This window comes from Falco punctatus, assembly GCF_963210335.1.
Source record: "Falco punctatus genome assembly, chromosome: 9".
Classification (NCBI taxonomy): Eukaryota; Metazoa; Chordata; class Aves; order Falconiformes; family Falconidae; genus Falco; species Falco punctatus.
Genome location: NC_137589.1, coordinates 51,232,546 through 51,251,815, shown reverse-complemented (window position 1 = coordinate 51,251,815; position 19,270 = coordinate 51,232,546). Strand labels below are relative to the sequence as shown.

At 49.6% G+C, this 19,270-nt stretch overlaps 2 protein-coding genes across 3 annotated transcripts in view; one reads left to right on the top strand and one right to left on the bottom strand.

Moving 5' to 3' along the window:
- The window catches only part of ASTN2 (astrotactin 2), a 366,433-nt gene extending 352,271 nt beyond the window's left edge, over nucleotides 1-14,162 (top strand). Inside the window, exon 23 of the mRNA XM_080402294.1 lies at nucleotides 2,331-14,162. Within this exon, the coding sequence (XP_080258420.1) occupies nucleotides 2,331-2,568 (238 nt within the window). The 3' untranslated portion in view covers nucleotides 2,569-14,162. The remainder of the gene's footprint in view (nucleotides 1-2,330) is intronic.
- Nucleotides 11,839-19,270, bottom strand: part of PAPPA (pappalysin 1) — a 420,169-nt gene continuing 412,737 nt past the window's right edge. For both annotated transcript variants that reach the window (XM_080402293.1, XM_080402292.1), the window contains one exon: nucleotides 11,839-18,353. In XM_080402293.1, coding sequence (XP_080258419.1) covers nucleotides 18,246-18,353 — 108 coding nt within the window. In that variant the 3' untranslated portion in view covers nucleotides 11,839-18,245. The remainder of the gene's footprint in view (nucleotides 18,354-19,270) is intronic.

Sequence of the window (19,270 nt, the reverse complement as noted above, 5' to 3'; positions counted from 1 at the left end):
TAATGAAAATGGGAAGGTAGAGGAGGCCAAGGGAAATGAGGTAGAAAAAGACCTATGGAGGGTAGGAGAAAGGTGAATGATGAGAGGGGAGGAGAGGAGAAGAGCTTGGCCAGCAGACACAAGTAGTCGCATGCTGGGGGGTCCGCTCCTTGTGGTGTTTGGGCCAAGCTGTGGATATCCACCACTGGGGTTTCCCCTCAAGGGCTGGTCATGGCCACTCATTGTCACTCCCCTGTGCTATGGCTGGGAAAGGCCTTGTGGTGAGCTGGAGTGGAAACCAGTCTGAGGAAAATCCATGGGTTGCTTGGTTGGCCTTTGGATGGACAACTTCTCCATGATGGCACAGCATTGAGGTCCACAGATGCTTGCACAAACACAAGGAGCTGGGCTGGGGAAGGGCCAATACCCCCTTTTGGCAGTAGAGATGATTTACCATAAATAAGGTGACCATGGATTTATGGCCTTAGAGAGGTGATAGTCATCTTTTTAAAGGCAAAGGGTATTCTGGCTTAAATACTCTCCTCCTGAGCACTGTCAGCTCACATAAAAGTCCATCTTATGAGCTGAGTGTGGGCCCTGTGCTTGCTCAGCCTTCCCTGAAAAAAAAAAAAAAACCAAAAAGGGAGAATCAGCACAGATGTTAAGAAACAATTTCTCAGCGTTAGGATGAGTGAGCACTAGAAGGATCATCAGCTCTTAGCTCTAAGAACAGGTTAGACAGATATTCATCAAGGCAGGTTGATCCCAGGAAGGAAGTGACACAGATGATGACTTTTGGTCCCTTCCAGCACCACAGACTGTGATTTGCTGACGTTTGTTAACCGTAGTGACAGTCACTGCAGGCTTTGGTTTGCTGCTGCGCTGAGCTTTAATCAATCAGCTGTTACTGAAAGCATCTAATGCCATCGTAGAATTTCATAACTTCTTGGAGGCAGATTTCCAGCTGTGAAGGACCTGTTCTTGGCAGTGTGTCAGGTCTTGACGCTCAGTGGGAGCACCAGATGCTGTCGAAGGTCAGGTGGCTGCTATGGAGAGTAGCCTGAGTAGAGGTACTGTCAGAGCTGGGCACAGCTCAGCCCATGATATCATTATTCTATATGTGAGTGTGTGTAGCTAACGAGGCTCAAATCGCCTAGTCAGGCTCATCTTTATAGATTAAATCAATATATGGCTACTATGTAGTGTTGTCCAGGAAAGGCCTTTGCTCGTCCCTTCCCCTGGAAAGCCGAACCTGAGCCCATTGCCCCTGGGGACCTGAGCCCATCAGCCCTGGGGAGGAGCAGCAAAGTTTTCCAAGCGCAGCTCTGGGGGACCAGTGGTGTGGTTTCCCACAGCCTTTCATGCCGGCTTCCTGCCCCAGAGGGAGAGATCCATAGCTGGCTGGGGATGCTGGGGTGCCCTCTTGCCCCCTGCCCCTGTCTCTGCCCTCTGCCCTGGCGCTGGGGTGACTCTGGCCAGCCCTTCCCTGCATCCCGTCCCGTCCCCGGGTGCCTGTGGTGTGCGGCTGCATCGGGCTCCTGGCGCTCCCCCCGGCTGGCAGCTCACAGCCCGAGCTGCAGCACCGCACAGCTCTCATAATCAGCTAATCCCCATGTTTATGTCTCACTGACTGACAGTGCTGCCCCTGACATATCATTATCGGGAATTTACATTCCTGCAGGAACTGCGAAATCCCCTAGCCCCAAATCCAGAGCTTTCCTGTGGCACCAGAGGGAGAGGAAATAATCTGAGATCTTGAGACTTTCAGACCACTGATGTAAACCCTCTTCCCCTCCCTTTGTTTGATTTAGCACTTTGCAGACTCCCACAAGGGGATTCTTGGTTTCTTATGGGTTTATTTTGTTTTGTCTTAAATATGTTGTGCTTTTTATCCTCGCTCGTCTAGTGTCAGTCCTTTTGGGCCATTTGCCTCCTAGAGACTTGGGAAAACAGGAAAGGGAGGGCTGGGCTCATCAGTTGGGAGCAGTAAGGTGCTGGGGGTCTCACCAAGGTGCATGGGGGCCAGCACACTGGGGGGGTGGTGGTGGTGGTGACCAGCCAGCCAGGGGCAGACAGTGTCCCCAGGGCACCCAAGCTGATTTAGTGGGTTAGACCTGAGGTCCCTCCAGCCCTGTTGACTTGGTGCTGTGAAACAGTAGATATACCCAGAACTTTTGGGTAAAACAGAGCTTCTCTCTGCCTGAAACAGGAAAGGCAATGTCTTAGACAGTGGGTCTTGTCTGTTCTTGCCACAAGACAGAGTTGGTGGTGAAAGCCAGAAGTCCTGGCTCCTGGTCTCCTCTGTGCATTGCCTGCACTGCTCTGTCTCTGTCTCTGTTTGTCCCCTCCAGGAAGGCACACCTGATCCTGAGGAGGCTGGAGAAGGTCAGCAGCCACTGCTCGACCCTGCTACGCAGTGCCTACATCCAGAGCCGCACCGAGACCATGCCCTACTTGTTCTGCCGCAGCGAAGAAGTCCGGCCACCTGGCATGGTCTGGTACAGCATCCTAAAGGACACCAAAGTAACGTGCGAGGAGAAGATGGTCTCCATGCTGCGCAACACGTACGGGGAGTCCAAGGGGCGGTGAGGGAAGGTGCGGGCCTGGAGCTGCGGGAGGCAAAGGGACTCCGAGGAGTCGAGGACTTGTGATGTGCTGAGTGGCTGGTGGGGTTAGGGGTCGGGTGGTGTTCAGAGGGGGTGGAAGGGGACAAGCAAGACCAAACAGGACTTTCTCACGCAGATGGCAGAGAAACAAGCAATCAGCAAGTTGGACTTTAATTTGTTTTCCTTTTTTTTAATTTTTCAAAAGGAAAAAAAAAAAAGAAATTACCTAAATTGACTCAGCATAAAAGCCTCTCCTTTTTAATCTTTTCTTACTGAATTTCCTGGACTACATGCTCCAAAATCCTGGGAGCAGGAGATACCTGCTTGAGGCCAGGGCCAGGCAGAGGGGAGCTGCTGGGCACAGGGTGACCCCCGCCCTGCCTGTCCTGCCGTGGGGCAGGAGCTGTGGGGCAAGGGGCCCCGGTGCCGTGGTGGCCCAGGACAGCAGAAGGAGGTGGTGCAGGTGGCCGGTGACACCGCGCCGCCAGCGAAGGTCCCGGAGGGGGATGCCAGGCAGGTGCCGGGATGCTGCAGGCAAGCTGGGCTTTTGTACCACTCCGAGTCGACGGACCGGCTCCGTGCGCAGCCTTTGTTTGCAAGGCTCCCGGCAGCTTGTTCTGCGCATTAAAGATTCATATTAAGTCCACTTTGCTGCCTCTTTGGTGTTTCTTCCTGACACCGTCTCACAGCTGCTTGGGTATTTGTAGGGTTTCAGGACCGGAGATGGCATCACCGATGCTGTCCCCATGCCGGGGTTTGGCTGAGCTGAGGGGCTGTGTCTCAAAACCAGTGCTGACCTCAAGAGCTGGACTCGTGGAGAGGAGGGGAAAGTGCAGCCTCTCTGCGTAGGGTCCTCTCCCTCCCCAACACCCAGCTCGCCCACCAGCCCTGGTGGGAGCTGAAGGCGTGTGGGAAAGCCCCAAGAAGCAAGCCAGGAGCTAAAAAGACATGGAGAATCTGGTTTCTTTTACTGTCAGATGTGGCTTAGGCTGGCCTGGGATCCCTGTGGGTAATGGATTTCTCAGTCTGGTAGCCAAACCAGAAAGTGCGGGAGGGTGAGAAGGGGAAAAAAAATCCCAAATCAGCTCAGCTCAGAGCTATTGCTTTTTCTTTTTACAGCAAAAGAACAAACGTTGAATGAATCGGTTCAGTCAGCTTAAAGCAAATAGTTTTGTTTAGTTTTTTAGGTTAATTAACCCTTTAACATGAAAGCAAACAAGCAGGAGGTGAGTTTCAAAATGGAAGTGTTTTGAAACCAAACAAAGGTGCAGGATTTGATGTGGAGGAAGTTCAGCCACAGACCTTTTTCTTCTTGAGCCAGACCTGTTTGCCTGATTTGCACCCGTGCAAATAATTCTGATCATTTCTCCTAAACTGCTTTTCCCTCCGCCTCCTTGGTTACATCTCTCCATTTGTCTTGAGCCACACTGACGTTGCACTTCGGGAGGGGTCAAAGTCCTGCTGGAGTTCACAGAAGACTTTGCCTTTATGGAGCAGCCTGTGGATCAAGCGCCAGAGCATTGCAGGTTGCCTGAGGTCATAATGTTTCAGGTAAATCCCTTTTTCTGATGGAGAGGAGGAGGACAGTGATGGAGCTGGGCTATGGCCACTGTGTCAGTGAGGCTTGTAGAGCACTGAGCACAAGAGCCGTGGAGGGACCGTGATGCCACGTGTGTTAAAGCCTCTCAGCCTCCACCCTGCTGCTGCCTGTTACCTGTCCTTTTGCCCTCCGGAGGTGGCTGGTAGCCATCGATTTTGCTTGTGGAGATGACTGTGACTTGCTGCAGAAGAACGTAGACTTCCTATTTGCTTGGCTGGAGGTGCCAAGCCCTGGTGTGGCTCTCAGCACCCATATCCAGCACCCTGTGCAGCAGCCAGTTCTATGAGCTGCAGAATGGCCAGAGCTCGCAGATCTTGCACCTCCCAAAACAAGAGACACTGGTGTGAGAGGAGGTGAAGTGATATTTGTTCAGCTTTGCTATTGTGCAAAACAAAACACAGCAAAACCCTTGAAGTGCAAATGTGCAGGCATCCTGGCAGCGCGGCGTTACGCCGAGCCACTCAGTCCATGATATGCCGTGACGGGGCATATGCGCTGCTGGAGGAAAAAAACCCTAAACCTCTTTTTGGAGCCGCTGATACAGATTGACCGGCACTGATCCTTCCCTCCTGGCAGCTGCGGAGCAGGCAGCAGCTCCATCGCCCCGCAGGACAGGACCCTGGATGCTCGGTGGGACACGGCACACAGCAGGGCTGCCAGGGCCAGCAGCAGCCGCGCTGAGCCCAGCTGGTCCCAGCCTGCCGGCGTGTTGCTGCTAGTGCTGTGTGCACCTCCAGGTGCTCTGAAGCCATCTTGTGTTCTCAGGGCTTTGGCCTCAGCCCTGCCTTTCCCTGCGTTTTACAAACATGGTGGTTTATTTGGGTTTTGTTTGGTTTTGCTCGGTGATGATCCGTTTCGCCTGAAAGCCCTGGGCAGTGTTGCTGCCATGGGGAGCAGCTCTGCGGTTTCGCTGCAGGCGAGGGCTGGTGTTGACTGACCCGATGGACAAATTGCTTGTGTTTTCTGTAACACCGCTGACGGGACTGGAGGCACTCGTAGGTGTGATGGGGCTAATGCTACTCGTGCGATTCCTGACCGTCATGAGTGTGGTGCTAAGCATTAGGAATAGGAGATGCCAGCCAAAATACGGGGTGGCTGGCTAGATGCCCTTCAGCGCTCTTTTTTTCCCAACCTGATACAGTGAGCTCCTCCCCAGCGGTATTTTTTGCACCTGGGATTCCCACCCCAGTAGTCTCCCTTGGCAGGCCTCAGGGGAAGGGGCAAAGCCCGTAGCATGGGGCTGTTCTGCTGCAGACGGCGATGGAAAGGAGAGCTCTGGTAGCCCAGACTTCTGCTGGGAACAAAACAGGGGCAGCACAAGGACAGGCTGGCTGTCCCCCTGGCTCCGCGCTGCAGCTGTGTCTGCTGCAGAGACCAGGGGCTTAATTCTTGCTGCTTACCTTGGAAGGCTGCTGAAGAGCTTCACTTCACATCCTTGGTGAGGCTGGCTGTTGCATACGGGTACGTATACAGAGGGAGTTGTGTGTAAGCCTGTGTTAATATGTACAGAGCAGGTGGAAGAGTCTAGACTCTCGGGCAGGAAGGCTGTGGAGTTTGACGACTATTAACCTGTTGAGAAGCGCACCTAGCTCTCAGATCAAAGCCAGAAGAGCCTCTGGCTGGTGATGCTACCCGGCACGGTGTACCCAAGCCAAACAAAACCGAGGAATTCGTCGAGGTTACACATCCTCCAGCACGCAGCTGAAAGGAAGGGTCTGTATGTTCTCCCTGGAAACTTTGGAGAATGTAACCCTCTGCCTTTCAAGATAAACAGTTGTAGTCACAGCCTGGCAATGCTGGCAGATGGACCTGTGCCCCGTGTGTGTGTGCGCACGTTCACACCCCCCCCACACCCCCATTCCTCTGGGAATCCTTTGGGAAAAGGGATCCTGGCTCCAAAGCAACTTGCTGCTGTCACAGGAGCTGGTTCCTCTTGCCAGTCTGCACCCCAGCTCCGCTGTGCCATGGACCAGGCTATGGCAGCCCAGGGGCCAATGCTGTTGCTGGGTGGGGACAGCACCGAGGGGTCCATGAAACGTGAAAAGTGAGTGGGGAGAGGTGCAAAAAGGTGCCGTCCTCCAGTTTTAATAGACAAACTGCCTACATCTATTTGCAAAGCTGAAATTATTTGCATGATAGCATGAAGCAGGGAACCTGGCATCAGTGGCCCCTGGATGGAGTCACCAGCTTTAGGATGAGTTCAGGTCAAAAGCAGCAACCTCCTTTGTGTGCCTCTGCAGTGAGCGCGTGTGCAGGTAACGGCTCAGTAGAGCAGTTGTGCGTGAGTGCAGGGTGGCCGCTGCTCCCTGCACAGCACAGCCCTACTCGCACCATCCATGCACTCCCCAGCACCCAATAAACTCCAGCTCAGCACTAAGAGGTGGTTCCTCTGCAGAGGCTGCTCACTCTTCTCTGTCGGTGTGTTCACACTCCTCCTTTTAACAAATACACGCTCTGCCGCTTTCAGCATTCCGTGACCATCCCAGCAGACACATGCCCTTCGTAAGGACACCCCAAATCTGCTGCCTGTTTGGCAACTCAGAGCTGGTGACAGCCCCAGGTCCCCTCCCAGGGCTTTGTGGGCTGTCCCCTCCTGGGGAGCAGAGCAGCCCTGAACAATCCCCATTGTCCCCATGGCCATTGTTCCCCACCGCCCTTGTCCCCCCTTGTCCCAGGCCGGGCAGCAGCTGGCACGGTGCACAGAGGGGCTGATTGTTTGGGTTGCTGTGCTGCTGCTGACACACCGCTTTGGGACAGCTTCTTCCCACGGCAGAGGCCTCCAGAATCAAGTGCTGCATTTGCTCCTTTATTTATACGTTTGGTTTCTGCTTTTCCTCTTTTAATTTTTTTTTTTTCTTTTTTAATTCTTGGTTGGATGAGGCAGGCTCTGGCGAGGCTGAGGAAGAAACAAAGGGAGTGCCAGAGCATCGGCAGCCCCAGTCCTCCCAGTGGGGGGTGGGTGGGGGTGGGGGGCTGGGCTGGACAAAGCCTGACAGTAACACTGATGCTTATCACGACAATGCTCTTCGATGTGAAGGGTGCCTCAGTGGCCTGCGAGCTCATGCTTTTTTTCTGTTGGGAAGATGGAAACCGCACATTGTACCTCTTGGGCCAGAGGTGGGATTATCTCTCCAAAAGCTGAGCATCACTAACATTAATTAATTGTGCACTGCGAGACACAAAGCAAAAAAGGTTTCTGATTTTTTTTTGTGGGGTGTTTTTTTTTTTAAAATTTATTTTTTTATGCACACTTGGCCTGTCTGCCTCCCCCAGTGTTGGTGGCCATGACGTTAATCCAGGAGGGACCCTAGCGCATAGTCCCACCGTGGTGAGGGGACATGCCCTGGGCAACACTGGCCTTGCAAGTGCCATTCACAGTGCTGGGCTGGGGCGAGCAAGGCTGTGCTCCGAGGGCACCAGGAGCTGCAAAGGCTTCAGGAACACTTGGAGTTTGCACGGTGTGCTTCAGCTTTGGCATTTCATATAGTGCTGTGTGCGTCCGCGGTCTTTAAATGCTTGGGTGGAAAGTTTGAGTATTGCACTATTAATGAAGTCTGCACTAGAAAGGATTCCCTTTCCCTCCCCTGCTCCTGCCCACCCTCCTGTCTCCCCAAGCCCATTTAGCAGCCGCTGTAGCATGGAGCCTTCATGCCTTATGGAAACACAGAGGCGTCAGGGCTCAGGAAAGACCATGTTATTAGGGTGACATTTTGAAAAGAACCTGATGATTTTGAGCACATCTGTGCTACAAGGTGAGTGCCCAAAGACAGAGCTGGGCTTTGTTCAGCCAGGACCATGCCCATATTTCAACTCTTTCATCAAAAATGCCAACAAACCTGAAGCATTAGTTGGTTCATCTCTGTGGGCTGGATGATTATAAAGAGGAACAGCAGTGAGCTTATATATGGGCTCTTAAGCGTTTTTAAACAGTATATGAGTGGGAGAGTGAGTTATAAATGGGTAAACTGACAGATAATATCTTACGAGCAGGGCAGGAGGGTGGCTAGAAGTGGTCATGCTGCTGTTTGGGCTAGTTCTTCATTCATCCTAAGTAAAACAATCAGAAAGTTGTGAATAACTTTTTATCTGAGAAAAAAATAATAATTTCATAAAATCTGGGTTTAACCACTAATGACCCTCCCCAGTCCCAAGAGAAGTCAGCCAAGATATTCTCAAGACCTTTAAAACTATTTTGACACACTGTTGCCTCACTTGTACTTAAAACAGATTTGAGACGCTGGCCCTTTGGCTACATTTTATCAGTGAACTTCGTCCAGTTGTTGATTTGAATGATGTGGGCAGTGGTTATTCAAATTCAGGGCAGAGGGGAAATTTGGGGCCGTCGTAGTGTTGTGGTAGTTAATGAGCAGCAAAAAGCAGAATGCTGGTCTGGGAGCTGCTCAGTTTTCTTCACCTCCCAGGTGTGTGCCTTCAAAACTGGAAAGGTGAGGGAGCAGGCTGAACAAGCCCAGGGAACGACAGTGCTGGGCCAGAAACTGTTTGCTGGGTTTGTGTGCCTCTGTGTGTGTGTGTGTGTAAGCAGGAGAGCATATGGGCACGCACCTGCCAGCGTACACACCTGACTGGTGACTCACTCTTCAGATGCCCTTGCTTGCATGGAAAGTAGTTTTCTGTTATGTGTGTAGTTTCCTTTATATTCCGGTCTTTCTGTGGAAGCTTTTTTTAAGCCTGTGTCTTTTTTTCCAAATTGTTCAAAGTTGCTAACAGCTTCATTTTCCCATTACCACAATTACCAATGCCATACTTGTTTGAGAAGCTGTGGCTTTCAGCTGGGAGAGGACTTTGCCGTATGAATTTAGAGCAATTTCCGCAGCTTTCATATATAATTAATGCAGTCAGCTCCTTTTGATTTAAAGCAGCCAACGGGAACCGCATCTGCTGCCACAAGTCCCTTGCAGTCACTTCAGCACGTGGGTCTCTTGGGGAGGCTGGTGGCCCAGTCTGGGTGACTTTGAGTGTGTCATGAGGTTTCCTGGGCTGGTCACCACACAGCAAGGTGACTGGCGTCATTGCTACGGGGCTGAGGTATGAAAGCTGCCTTCCTTGCTGGGGTGCAGCTGGATTTAACGTTTGCTGGTGGCCCCGAGCCCTGTTGCCATCCCGCAGGGCAGTGGCTTAGGACCTTGCTCACTGCATGTATTGATTTTTATTTTTTTTTTTTTTCCCTCTCCCTCTCTTTAGTGATTGATTTCCAGGCAGACATGTAAACTGGGCAGAGAAGCTGTTGTTTTGACTGTGCGTTTCAATTGCTGGCACTGGGGTGGTTGTGGCGGTGCGGGAGGAGCAGAGCTGAGCACAGCGCAGCCAATGCAGCCCAGCAGCAACGAGCTGCCCGCTGCTCACTGCCTTTATGGCTTGCTCCCGTCTTAAGGTCCTTATTAATGCTTAATAGATAGTTCAACACAGAGACAATTGATTTGTTTATTGCTATAGACACAAACCTTTTAATACATTGTTTATGGACCTTTTTATCTACAGTGTGTTCTATTGATAGGGCTGTTTGTGATCTGCTTATACCCTATCAATAATGCATTGACCATAGACAAGGATGGTATAGAAAGCGTGATGTGCTCTTACTCATGCTCTTTTTCTCTCTCTCCCCCTGCTCAACATATTGCATAAAATGCAAAACATTTTTTTACTGACTCATTTATGCTAGTGTAAAAAAACCCAACAACAATTAATTTATTCTCATCCCAATCTATTGCCCCCAAGTCCCATAGATTGTGTGGTATGGAATTCATTTATGGCTCAGTCCGCAGGCTGTTTATGCACTATGGTATTACTGCCACAGCTTTATAAGGGCCAAGGTGGTAGCAGCCAGTACTGTAACTATGTCAGGATGGCAAGCAGAGCTAGCTGGCACTGTAGCCCAGCGCTGCCTAAAGCAGCTGCAAAGGGAAATGTGTAATATAAGCATAGCTGGTGTTTAACACTCCTTCCCCCATGCAACCCCTCCTTGTCCTCTGCTTATGCTCCCAGCCTCTGCGTCTTACCGGGGCTTTCCTGGGGAGTTAAATCATCAATGAGTTTGGGAGTTAACTGGGTTAGAAATGCTCTCTTTAGGATTGGAGGTCAGTAACTGCCAGGGTTAAATGGTACCTATCCCGACTGCATGCGCATCCTCAAGGTCTGGAGATGTTGATGCTGAATCAGTTCAGGTTTGCAAGCTGAATCAATACATATTCTCAGTACAGCAGCATAAAGTCCCTTCCTTGCCTGCCACAGCAGGGTCTGAGCTGGGTCCCACACCGTGGCCCTGGTGTAGGGGTCCTGCTGGAGCAGTAACGGTGCGGGGGTACCATTGGCAAAGCGGGGCAACGTGGCAGGACCAGTGCGGCTGGGAGCAAGGGGAGGCAAAGCCTCCAAGGGAGGAAGAATCTGCAGAGTTGGTGGGCCATAACAGGGCCAAAGGACGTGCCCATTAATGATAGTTAACATCATTGCCCAGGGAAGCTGCCCTTGGCTGGGGGCAGGTGGGCTGCCTGAGATGTGCAGGGCTGAGCCCTGGGCTGCTGCAGGCTCTGCTGGAGCTGCAGCTCCTCCAGCCCACCCTCCTCTCCACAGCCACCTGACGTAGCAGCGAAAAGCCACACTTTTGGTGTTGAAGGACCAAAAGCTTCTTAGTCCAATTCAGGTTATTTCACACACTGGCAACAACCAACAGCTCTGTGGTTGGAGTTCACCCCAGTCTTCTTGGACTTCTGCCTGCCTGTGGGTGTGCAACTGAGATGTGTCCACCACTGCACCGACCAAACCGCTGTCTCTGGGTTGCAGAGCCTCACAGAAAGACTTGCACCTTCATTGCAGGTGAGCCAGCTCTGAGGAGGGGCCAGGATCAGGACTGGCTGAGAGAGTCTGTGTCCATGTCCGTGTCTGTGTGTCTCTGTGTGTGGCTTTATCAGCACCAGCCGTGCATGTGCACTCTGCACATACCTTACAAGGCCGTGGTCTGGCGTGGGGGGACTGCAAGCCCAGCTATCTAGTGACCACTGGAGACTGCCTTATCTTTATCTGTATGTTTTCTTGTGTGTCCAAAGGCTTTGTGCATTGGGATGTTTGGATCTGTAGCTGCACATAGCTTTCAGCCTTCCTTCCTTCCTAGGTAATACCCATGAGTCAAGGAAAATTCCCACTGGGACTCATTTTCTGGATGACCATGTTCTTTCTGCATGTGATGTGGGGGTGAGCAGATACCATGGACAACTTAAAAAAAGAAAAAAAAAAAGTTCTTTGTAAAATTAAAAGCATCCAACCTTTACATTTTCAAGCATCTCACACCAAAACCTACACCAGGCACCCCCAGGTGAAGCAGGACCTGAGCCACCTTGGCAGAACCAAACCCGCTGGAGGTGAAACGGGCTCTTGGGCTGACACGCGGCTCTGGCTGGCACTGCTTCCCTCCACCTGCTGCACCCTCTCCCATCAGGACTCATCGGAACACCACGGTTTTCAAAACCCCTGCCCAAAACCAAAGTGCTGGACCTCAGCGGGAGCTGTGGACAGGGTGGCCCATGCAGCTGTGCAGCCAGATGTGGGAGCCACAGCCACACTCACCACCTCCCCGAGGTACCTGTTGATGCTCGGGGCTGGCTCGACCGAAAGCAAAGGAGACGTGGCAAGAGCAAGCGGTCCAGTTCAGAACTCTTTAATACAAGCTTATATTGTTTGTGTTTCCGATTCTCTGTTCTCCCAGCATCTGGGGACATTAACCCTCATATGTGTGTGAGCATGTGTATGAAGATATATACAAAATCACATAGTTAAATATTTAAGCATACAAGGTATTATATATTTATATAATATAGAACTTTAGGGTATAGGAATCAACAATGGCAAAATATTTCTGATGAATCTGACGTAACTTTTTTGAGTGAAACATGACCTGTTTTTGAAAGACCAGAGGAAGTTGTTGCTTATTAAAAGAAAGAGAAAAACCTGTATAAAGAAATTCTGTGAAAATGATTTAAAAAACATCATGAACCAAAAAAAGGTCAACTGTTAAAAACTGTATTGAAAAAAAAAATAAATTAGATGAACAATTGTGTAAATATAAATTAAAAAAGATGACAATCTTAATAAATAAGCTTTACTATTTACATCTTTATATATTGCTTGGAGACTTAAATTAGATCCGTTAAAAACAAACGAACGCAAAATAAAACCCGAAATTGGAGCAGCAAACGTACAGGCGTGAGGTACAGAATTAAGGGTTGAACTGTATTTTGCTTGTTTCTTTTTTTTTTTTTTTCTTTTCTCTTTTATACAGTAGACCAGTAGAATTTTTGTGAAAATAGATCCTCAGCACTTCATTGGAGTATTGGTTGACGTGGCTTCCAAAAGGTGCCAAGAAAGATTCCATAATAATAATAATAATAATAATAACCCTAATAATCATAATAATTATAACAATAATAAAAAGATACAATATGATACATAAATATGGAAGAGCAGTTGGTAATATGAATACATTTTTCTCTAGACGAGATCACAGTTTTATTTGTAAATATTACACTGATATATATATATAATATTACACATATAATATTATATATATATCATATATATATATTTATATATATATATTTATATATATAGTATGGCTCAATCCTGCTCCCAGTGAAGTCAACAACAACAACAAAAACCCCTGTTGACTTGATGGGAGCAAAATTCAGCCGATCATCTGCAGACAGGTAAGTAATTACAGAGGCCGTACAATGCAAACTCCGCAATGGTTCCAATTCCCTCTTTAATTGCTGGTGAAATGTTTCGTTAAAGCCCTGGTTCTTTGCACTCAGAAGATGGAAACTGGTGGCTGAATTGTGGCCTCACCAAATGAAGGGAAAACCAAAAGACTAAACCAAACCAAAATGGGAACCAAAGACAGCTTGGACTCATTAGCTCCGTATCTTGACCTAACAGGACTAACGCCACCAACAAGTAGCACCAAGACTCTTCATCTGACACCTGAAGCCAACCCAAGCTCTTATTTCTGGCCTCAGAGGAAGCAGTTATTACTCTTGATGAATCTTGGATATGTAGATCAGGTGGAAAGGGGAAAATTCAGTTTGCCAAACTAAGACAGAAACAAAACGTCAAGCCTCACTTTGCTCCCGCTGAAATGACCAGGGTTTGGAACAGGTGGCAGGAACAGCCCAGCACCAAACCCCTGTCACCCAAATTGACTGTAGCTCCAAAGAAATACATCCTGGGCCACCTGGACCTGCTCCTGCTGATGTTTTGGTCACACTCCCACTTAACTCAGTGGTCAAGGTCCTCCAGTGGCAAGGGGACTGTCCCCAGGGCTCCTGTGTGCCCAACACATGTGGTCAGCTGGAGGCAGGGGTGATCCTATGTCCCCAGCAGGGAGGTGGCTTTCCCCAGAGGATGGGATGACATGACATAGAAGAAACGCAAGACAGATCAGCTCAGTTGCACCACTGAGACCAAAATGGGGCCCACAACCGCAAAGATACCAAGAGTGTATCTAAGCCCGGTATATGGTCCTCTCCCAGTGATTACAAACCTGCCCATTAACTCTCACTGGGGCATCCAGCGATTGGGCAGGCAAGGACAAACCACTGCCCAAAGGCTGGGAATTTCCATGGCATCCAGAAAAGTTCAACAGCCAGATCACCAGCTCTGAAAACCCTTTGAGCATCCCAGCGTCAGCTGGCTTAATCCTATACCCTCCTGTCTTCTAGCTTGGCCTTGAATGGAAATAATGGGCTGGAGTGTGGGAAGGGGATGGTCGGCACCCCACTTCCCACTGATGGGAATCACCTGTCTGCTTATGTAGCAGCTTTCTCCTTCCCTCTCTCACTCCCAGTCTCGCAGCTCTTCGGGATTCAGACTGTGCAGTGCTTCTGAGTGCAGTAATTAGAGCACAGTGAAATACTGGTTAAATGCGTATGTACAGTTGGATAACGTAAAAATAAGCACAATTAAAAAAATAATCTGGAAAAAAACCCAAAAACCTCCACCCCCCCCTCCCCCCACAAACAACAATACGCCAGGGGAAAAAATACCTTAGCCTTAGTTCCTGGACTTATCACAAAGCACAAGGAAAACAAAACCAGACAATGTTATAAAACCTCACGGTACTTCTAGGGAAATCTACAATTAAGTATCTAGCTCTCTACTCAGCTGGCAGAATCAGTGTTTTCTTTTTGAACACACAAAAATAGGCTTTGCTCTTCTTGAATTTGGATTATGCGGGTTTTCTTTTCTCCTTTCTTTTTTTTTTTTTTTTCTCTTTTCTTCCTCTCTGTAAAGCTTTACTTGTTATTTTTTCCCCCACTTGAATCAGTTGCAGCAAGAAACTTTTGTTGGCTGTTGGGCTTTCTTTTTTTCTCTCTTTTTTTTTTTTTTTTCCTTTTTTTTTTTTCTTTTTCTTGAACACAGGTAAAACCTAGAACAAACCGACAGTTACAACCAAGTGAAACCAAAACCGGAAGGGAGGTAGCTGGAACCCGACTCCAAGAGTCCTCTGGTGCCATCCTCCTTTCTCAGCCTAGGGGGGGACAGTGGAAGATGCAAGAAAAGCAGGAGGACACCAGCTCAGCCCCTGTGTGAGAGGGTGGGGAGGGAAAGGGGTAGCAGCTGATAGGAATTTCCCACCCCACCATGCACCGTTCACCGCTTTCTGCTCCAGCTTTCTCCCCTGCTGGCTGTGGACACCACCCATAACCAAGAGGCTGGCTGGTGGCCCAGGTAGGGTGCAGCCTTGGCTCCTTGTCTGTGACAGAGATCTTGGCACTGATGTGACCTGGACTTCACGAGCAGCTAAATTTCATCAGCGTAAGCACCCTCTCCCGTTCCCCCAAACTTATTTGATGTTGTTCTACACCACTAGTTTGGTGGGTGGAGATGGTGGATAATGTCCCTCTCACTCCCACCCAATGGCCATCACAGGCATGGAGAGTCTTTCCTAGGTACTCCACTGGACATTCAAGGCCCTTAAAGTGGTAGAAGCTACAAGGCCATCCAGCTGGCCTTGCCCCAGGGTTGGAGCACAGGGGAATAACAGCTGAGCAGGTGTCCATGCCCCACAGCTCCCCTCTGTGCATCCCCCACGTGCATGGTACAGCACTCGAAATGCAGAGGGCAAAGCTTTGCCCCAATGCGATCTTTTCCCAATGGAAACAAAAAAAAAGCTATTGAATTTGACACGACACAGAACAGAACTTCTTCTGCTCTTGGTTCCATCAGCTCCATTGGATGAGATGGACAGTGCCAGCATGGCAGCTAGAAAAAAAAAAAAAAATCAGCATGGAAAGCCTGCCTGTGGGAAAGGGAACTGGATTACCCCTGGACTGCAGGAGTGAAGCTGAGGTGTGAGGCTGGGCTGGCAAGAGGCCACTGTCACCCTTGAGGCGAGAAGGACTCGGACTCGGTGAGCAGAGGCTGGTGGTGGCTAGGCAGAGGAGCTCAGCGGGCTCTGAGCTCCTGGGAGCCCACAGCAGCAAGTGGCAATAATGCTTGTACAGACCTGCCTCTCCTGAGTAATGTCCTAGGTGGGAAAAGCAGATGAAAAATCTCCTCCGTGCAGAGCTGCGTGACTGAGAAGGGGATCTTGCAAACTGAGCTGCCACCAGGATGCACACAGGACCTGAACTGAGGCTCCCTGCGAGGGCGAAACCCAGGTGGGGTGGAGCAGGGAGGTCATGCCAAAATAGCTCAGGCATCGAGGACATGATGCGCTGGCAATCTGAAAGGCTTTTGAGGTTGTCGACTCTTCTGATGGGCTGGATGGCACATGAACAAACTGCCAACAGAAAAGGGGAGGATGAAGGGACCAGAAGGAAACAACCTTTTCACAGTTATTTACTTCCATTATTAATTAGATGGCAAGGGGCAAAAGCAGAAGTTTTGCCCAGGCCCAGTTTTGCCACTGGTCTCTACACTGGAGGATGTTCTACTGACTCCATGGAAGGAGCCCTGATCCCACTGTGCCTCCCTGTCCTCTACACGCATCCCCACCACCCCACCCCCACCCCGGCCCGGTGGGGTAGAGCCATCTGCACAGCTCCCATGGCCAGGACTTCTCCAAGAATAACTAGGAGCTTCATAAAACAGAGCTCCTCACCTTCTTATGACAATCATCTCTTCAGGCCTCTACATGTTAGTTTTCAAGATTCATCTCTGGTTAATTCCAACAGAAACAACCTCAACAGTGGGTGACAAGAGCCTGGCTCCTTGCGCCTTACAGCTCTGTCAGTTTTCCATTTCTAGTTCTCCTACCCACTTTTACATTCGTCTGCATGACCTAAATGACCCCTCTCCTTACCCTTCTGCCTTGCTCCAGCGCCTATATGTTCAATCAAGCAGAAGTAGGAAAATAATCTTTCCAACCTGTCTTTACCTGTAGATTGTACATGTCAGGAGAGTCCCAAGGAACAGAAAGACTTAACACTTGGAAGGATGCTCTCTTGAATGTGTGTTCTTCCTAGCAGGACCCTGAAGCAGCAGGAGGAAAGCCCAAGCCACACTGGAAAGATCTCTGGGACTTCCGTGGGATGGGCTGTAGCAGCAGTGGCAGTGCTAGATGTCCTGGGCATCTCAGTGACTCATCATGATGAACCTTACGATGAAATGAGTCCCCAGGGGTCTGGTACAACATGTTCCCCTCTGGGTTGAAACAGGATGGAGCTATATGACAGAGAATTGTGAGGTCTGCTGCAGCTAATGCCCTTCCTTCTAGAAGATTACAAGCAGCTAAGCTCCTGATCTATCAAAAGTGTCTGACCCACTGGCCTGGAAGCTTAATACTGATAAATATAGCCAAAATTCTAATACTGTCTCCTGCAGTCTTTTCCCCATAGCATGTGCCTCCTCCTCCTCTTCCCCTCTCCTGAGAAAACAGGAGCATGAAGTGGCTGTTAGATATAGACCACCGTAAAAGGGGGGTGGAGAAGGTCCAGAGAACCACTTGGCTGGGTGGAAACCAGAAAGCAGATTCCTTTGGCTGGCTGGTGTCCTGTTTTCTTGCCCCAATGCTGAGGAAGAGACCAGAGGGTTTGAAAGGCAGGTTGTAGGTAAGCTTTAAGGCAGACTGTTTGGTTGCATGGGGTTGTTTTTCACCCTGTCCTGACACGGTAAGGAAACTAGTTGTATGGGACATAGCAGCAGGAGTAGCAGCAGCAGACATGCTCAAATGACAAGTGCAGGCGCAAGTTACCCTTTCTGCTCCTCAGAAGCAATCATCCACATTCCTTGATGCCAGTCCTTAGACTCCCCACTCTCTGGCTCCAACATGGGACCACCTGCCCATCTCCACACAGAAACATCCCAGCAGCCCTGCAGCTTGCATGCAGGCTACAAGGGGACTTTTTGTTGGCTTTTTGAGGGCAAGGGGAGAAGGAGGAGCTGTACAGAAAGGCCACTGCAGTCTGCTGAGCTCCCTGGCTGGAAGTAGCGTTCCTGTGAGGAGCAGACTCATCCCATGTCTCGAGCTGGCTGGGCATCTGGCAAGTCACTTGCCAAGAGGCACAGCCCTGTGGAGATCCCCCCCCCCCAACCTCAGTGCCCCGAGCATGCGATACCTTGGCATTCAGCATCAGAAAAGGCTCAGCTTGGAGTCCTCCAAGAGCACAGCCTCTTCCGTGAACGATCTGAGTTGTGAGTGCTGGGGAGGGGAAAGTGTTTTTGCGTTGAACGTAATCTCTCACTCTTTCTCTCTTTCTCTACTTATTTCTATAAATATGTGTACATAAATAGCTTGTTTCTCGCCTTGAATCTAGATATGAACTGTTCAAATTAGGTGGGCATAACATGCTGTTTTGATACATGAAAGTCTTCTCGACTCTTGGTTGGTTGTTTCTCATCATCACTATTTAAGATATAGTTAATACATAAACCCCTACTTTGAGTTCTCCTTGGACAAAAATTAAAGGCAGACTGGTTGAATTCTAAGGGTCCCTGGTGCAGAAATGCCATCCAGTTGAGCAGCTAAATGTTAAAAACTATACCAAAAGGGATGTGGTGTCTCTCCTAGCCTGCCTTGAGCAGTGTGGTCCTCCATTCCACGTCACTTGGCATTACCCAAGACTGAAGCCACGGAGGTCTTTCTGATTGTGCTCTTGGGCGTTGGGGTCCCGGCAAGCACACTCTCCTTGTAGGTCACAGGACATAGGGAAAGGAGTAACCTGGGGAAGGAAACCAAAGACACAAAGACATGAAGGAGGGAACACACCTACAGCATCCAGGAGAACAAACAAGATCTCTGTAGTGACATAGTCAGAGATTAGCTGCAGTTTTCATCTATGTCCTGTTCTTACAGTGATTTATTGTAATGTTGAGCTGGTGGTGCACCAAGGACTCAGGTGAGCTACCCGTCCATAAGAAAGGCTGTGAAAAGTGTAAAGAAGAACCTGTTCAACTCATGTAGTTACTGGTCAGGAGATACTCTCTTGAGTTCACATCAAGCACATGAACACAGCTGGCTGGGGAGACGTGTACTTCTCAGGCAACCCTGGGGCTATTGGGGGTACTTACCAAGATGCTGGCATCCCATTACACTGCCAGCCTCTTCTGAAAAGCTATCCTTACCCCAAAGGCTGCAAACACTACATGACAGCAAAGTTACAAAACCCTTATCTCACATGACCAACTCAAATGGTCACCAAATGCTACTGGGTCCTACCCACCCCCAGCTTGGGGGTTTCGGTGAACCCTACCCCTGGGCCATAATGCCCCCTCTGTAGGGTATCATCCTGCAGTAGGGCCCTATGGCTTGGGTGCTGCTGCTCTGCCTATGTCCATTGGTGTAGTAACTATAAATGTTCTTGGCTTCATTTCGTCAGGAACTGAACCAAGCAGTATGTAGCAAGTCAGTGAAGCTGCAGTCCAGCAGAGACTTCCCTAAATACCTGTGGTGTTTAAGGTCAAGAGATGCAGCTAATGGGCACTGAGGAATGGCAAAGGTATGCAAGTGAGAGACTGCGTGCATGATCCATCATCTGTCCATGATCTCTCTGGAGAAGCGTAGGAAGGAGCTGAAACAATAGCCTGCAGTGCCTGGCTAGTGGAAGTTGATTTTTGGACTATTGCATCATAGTGTTTA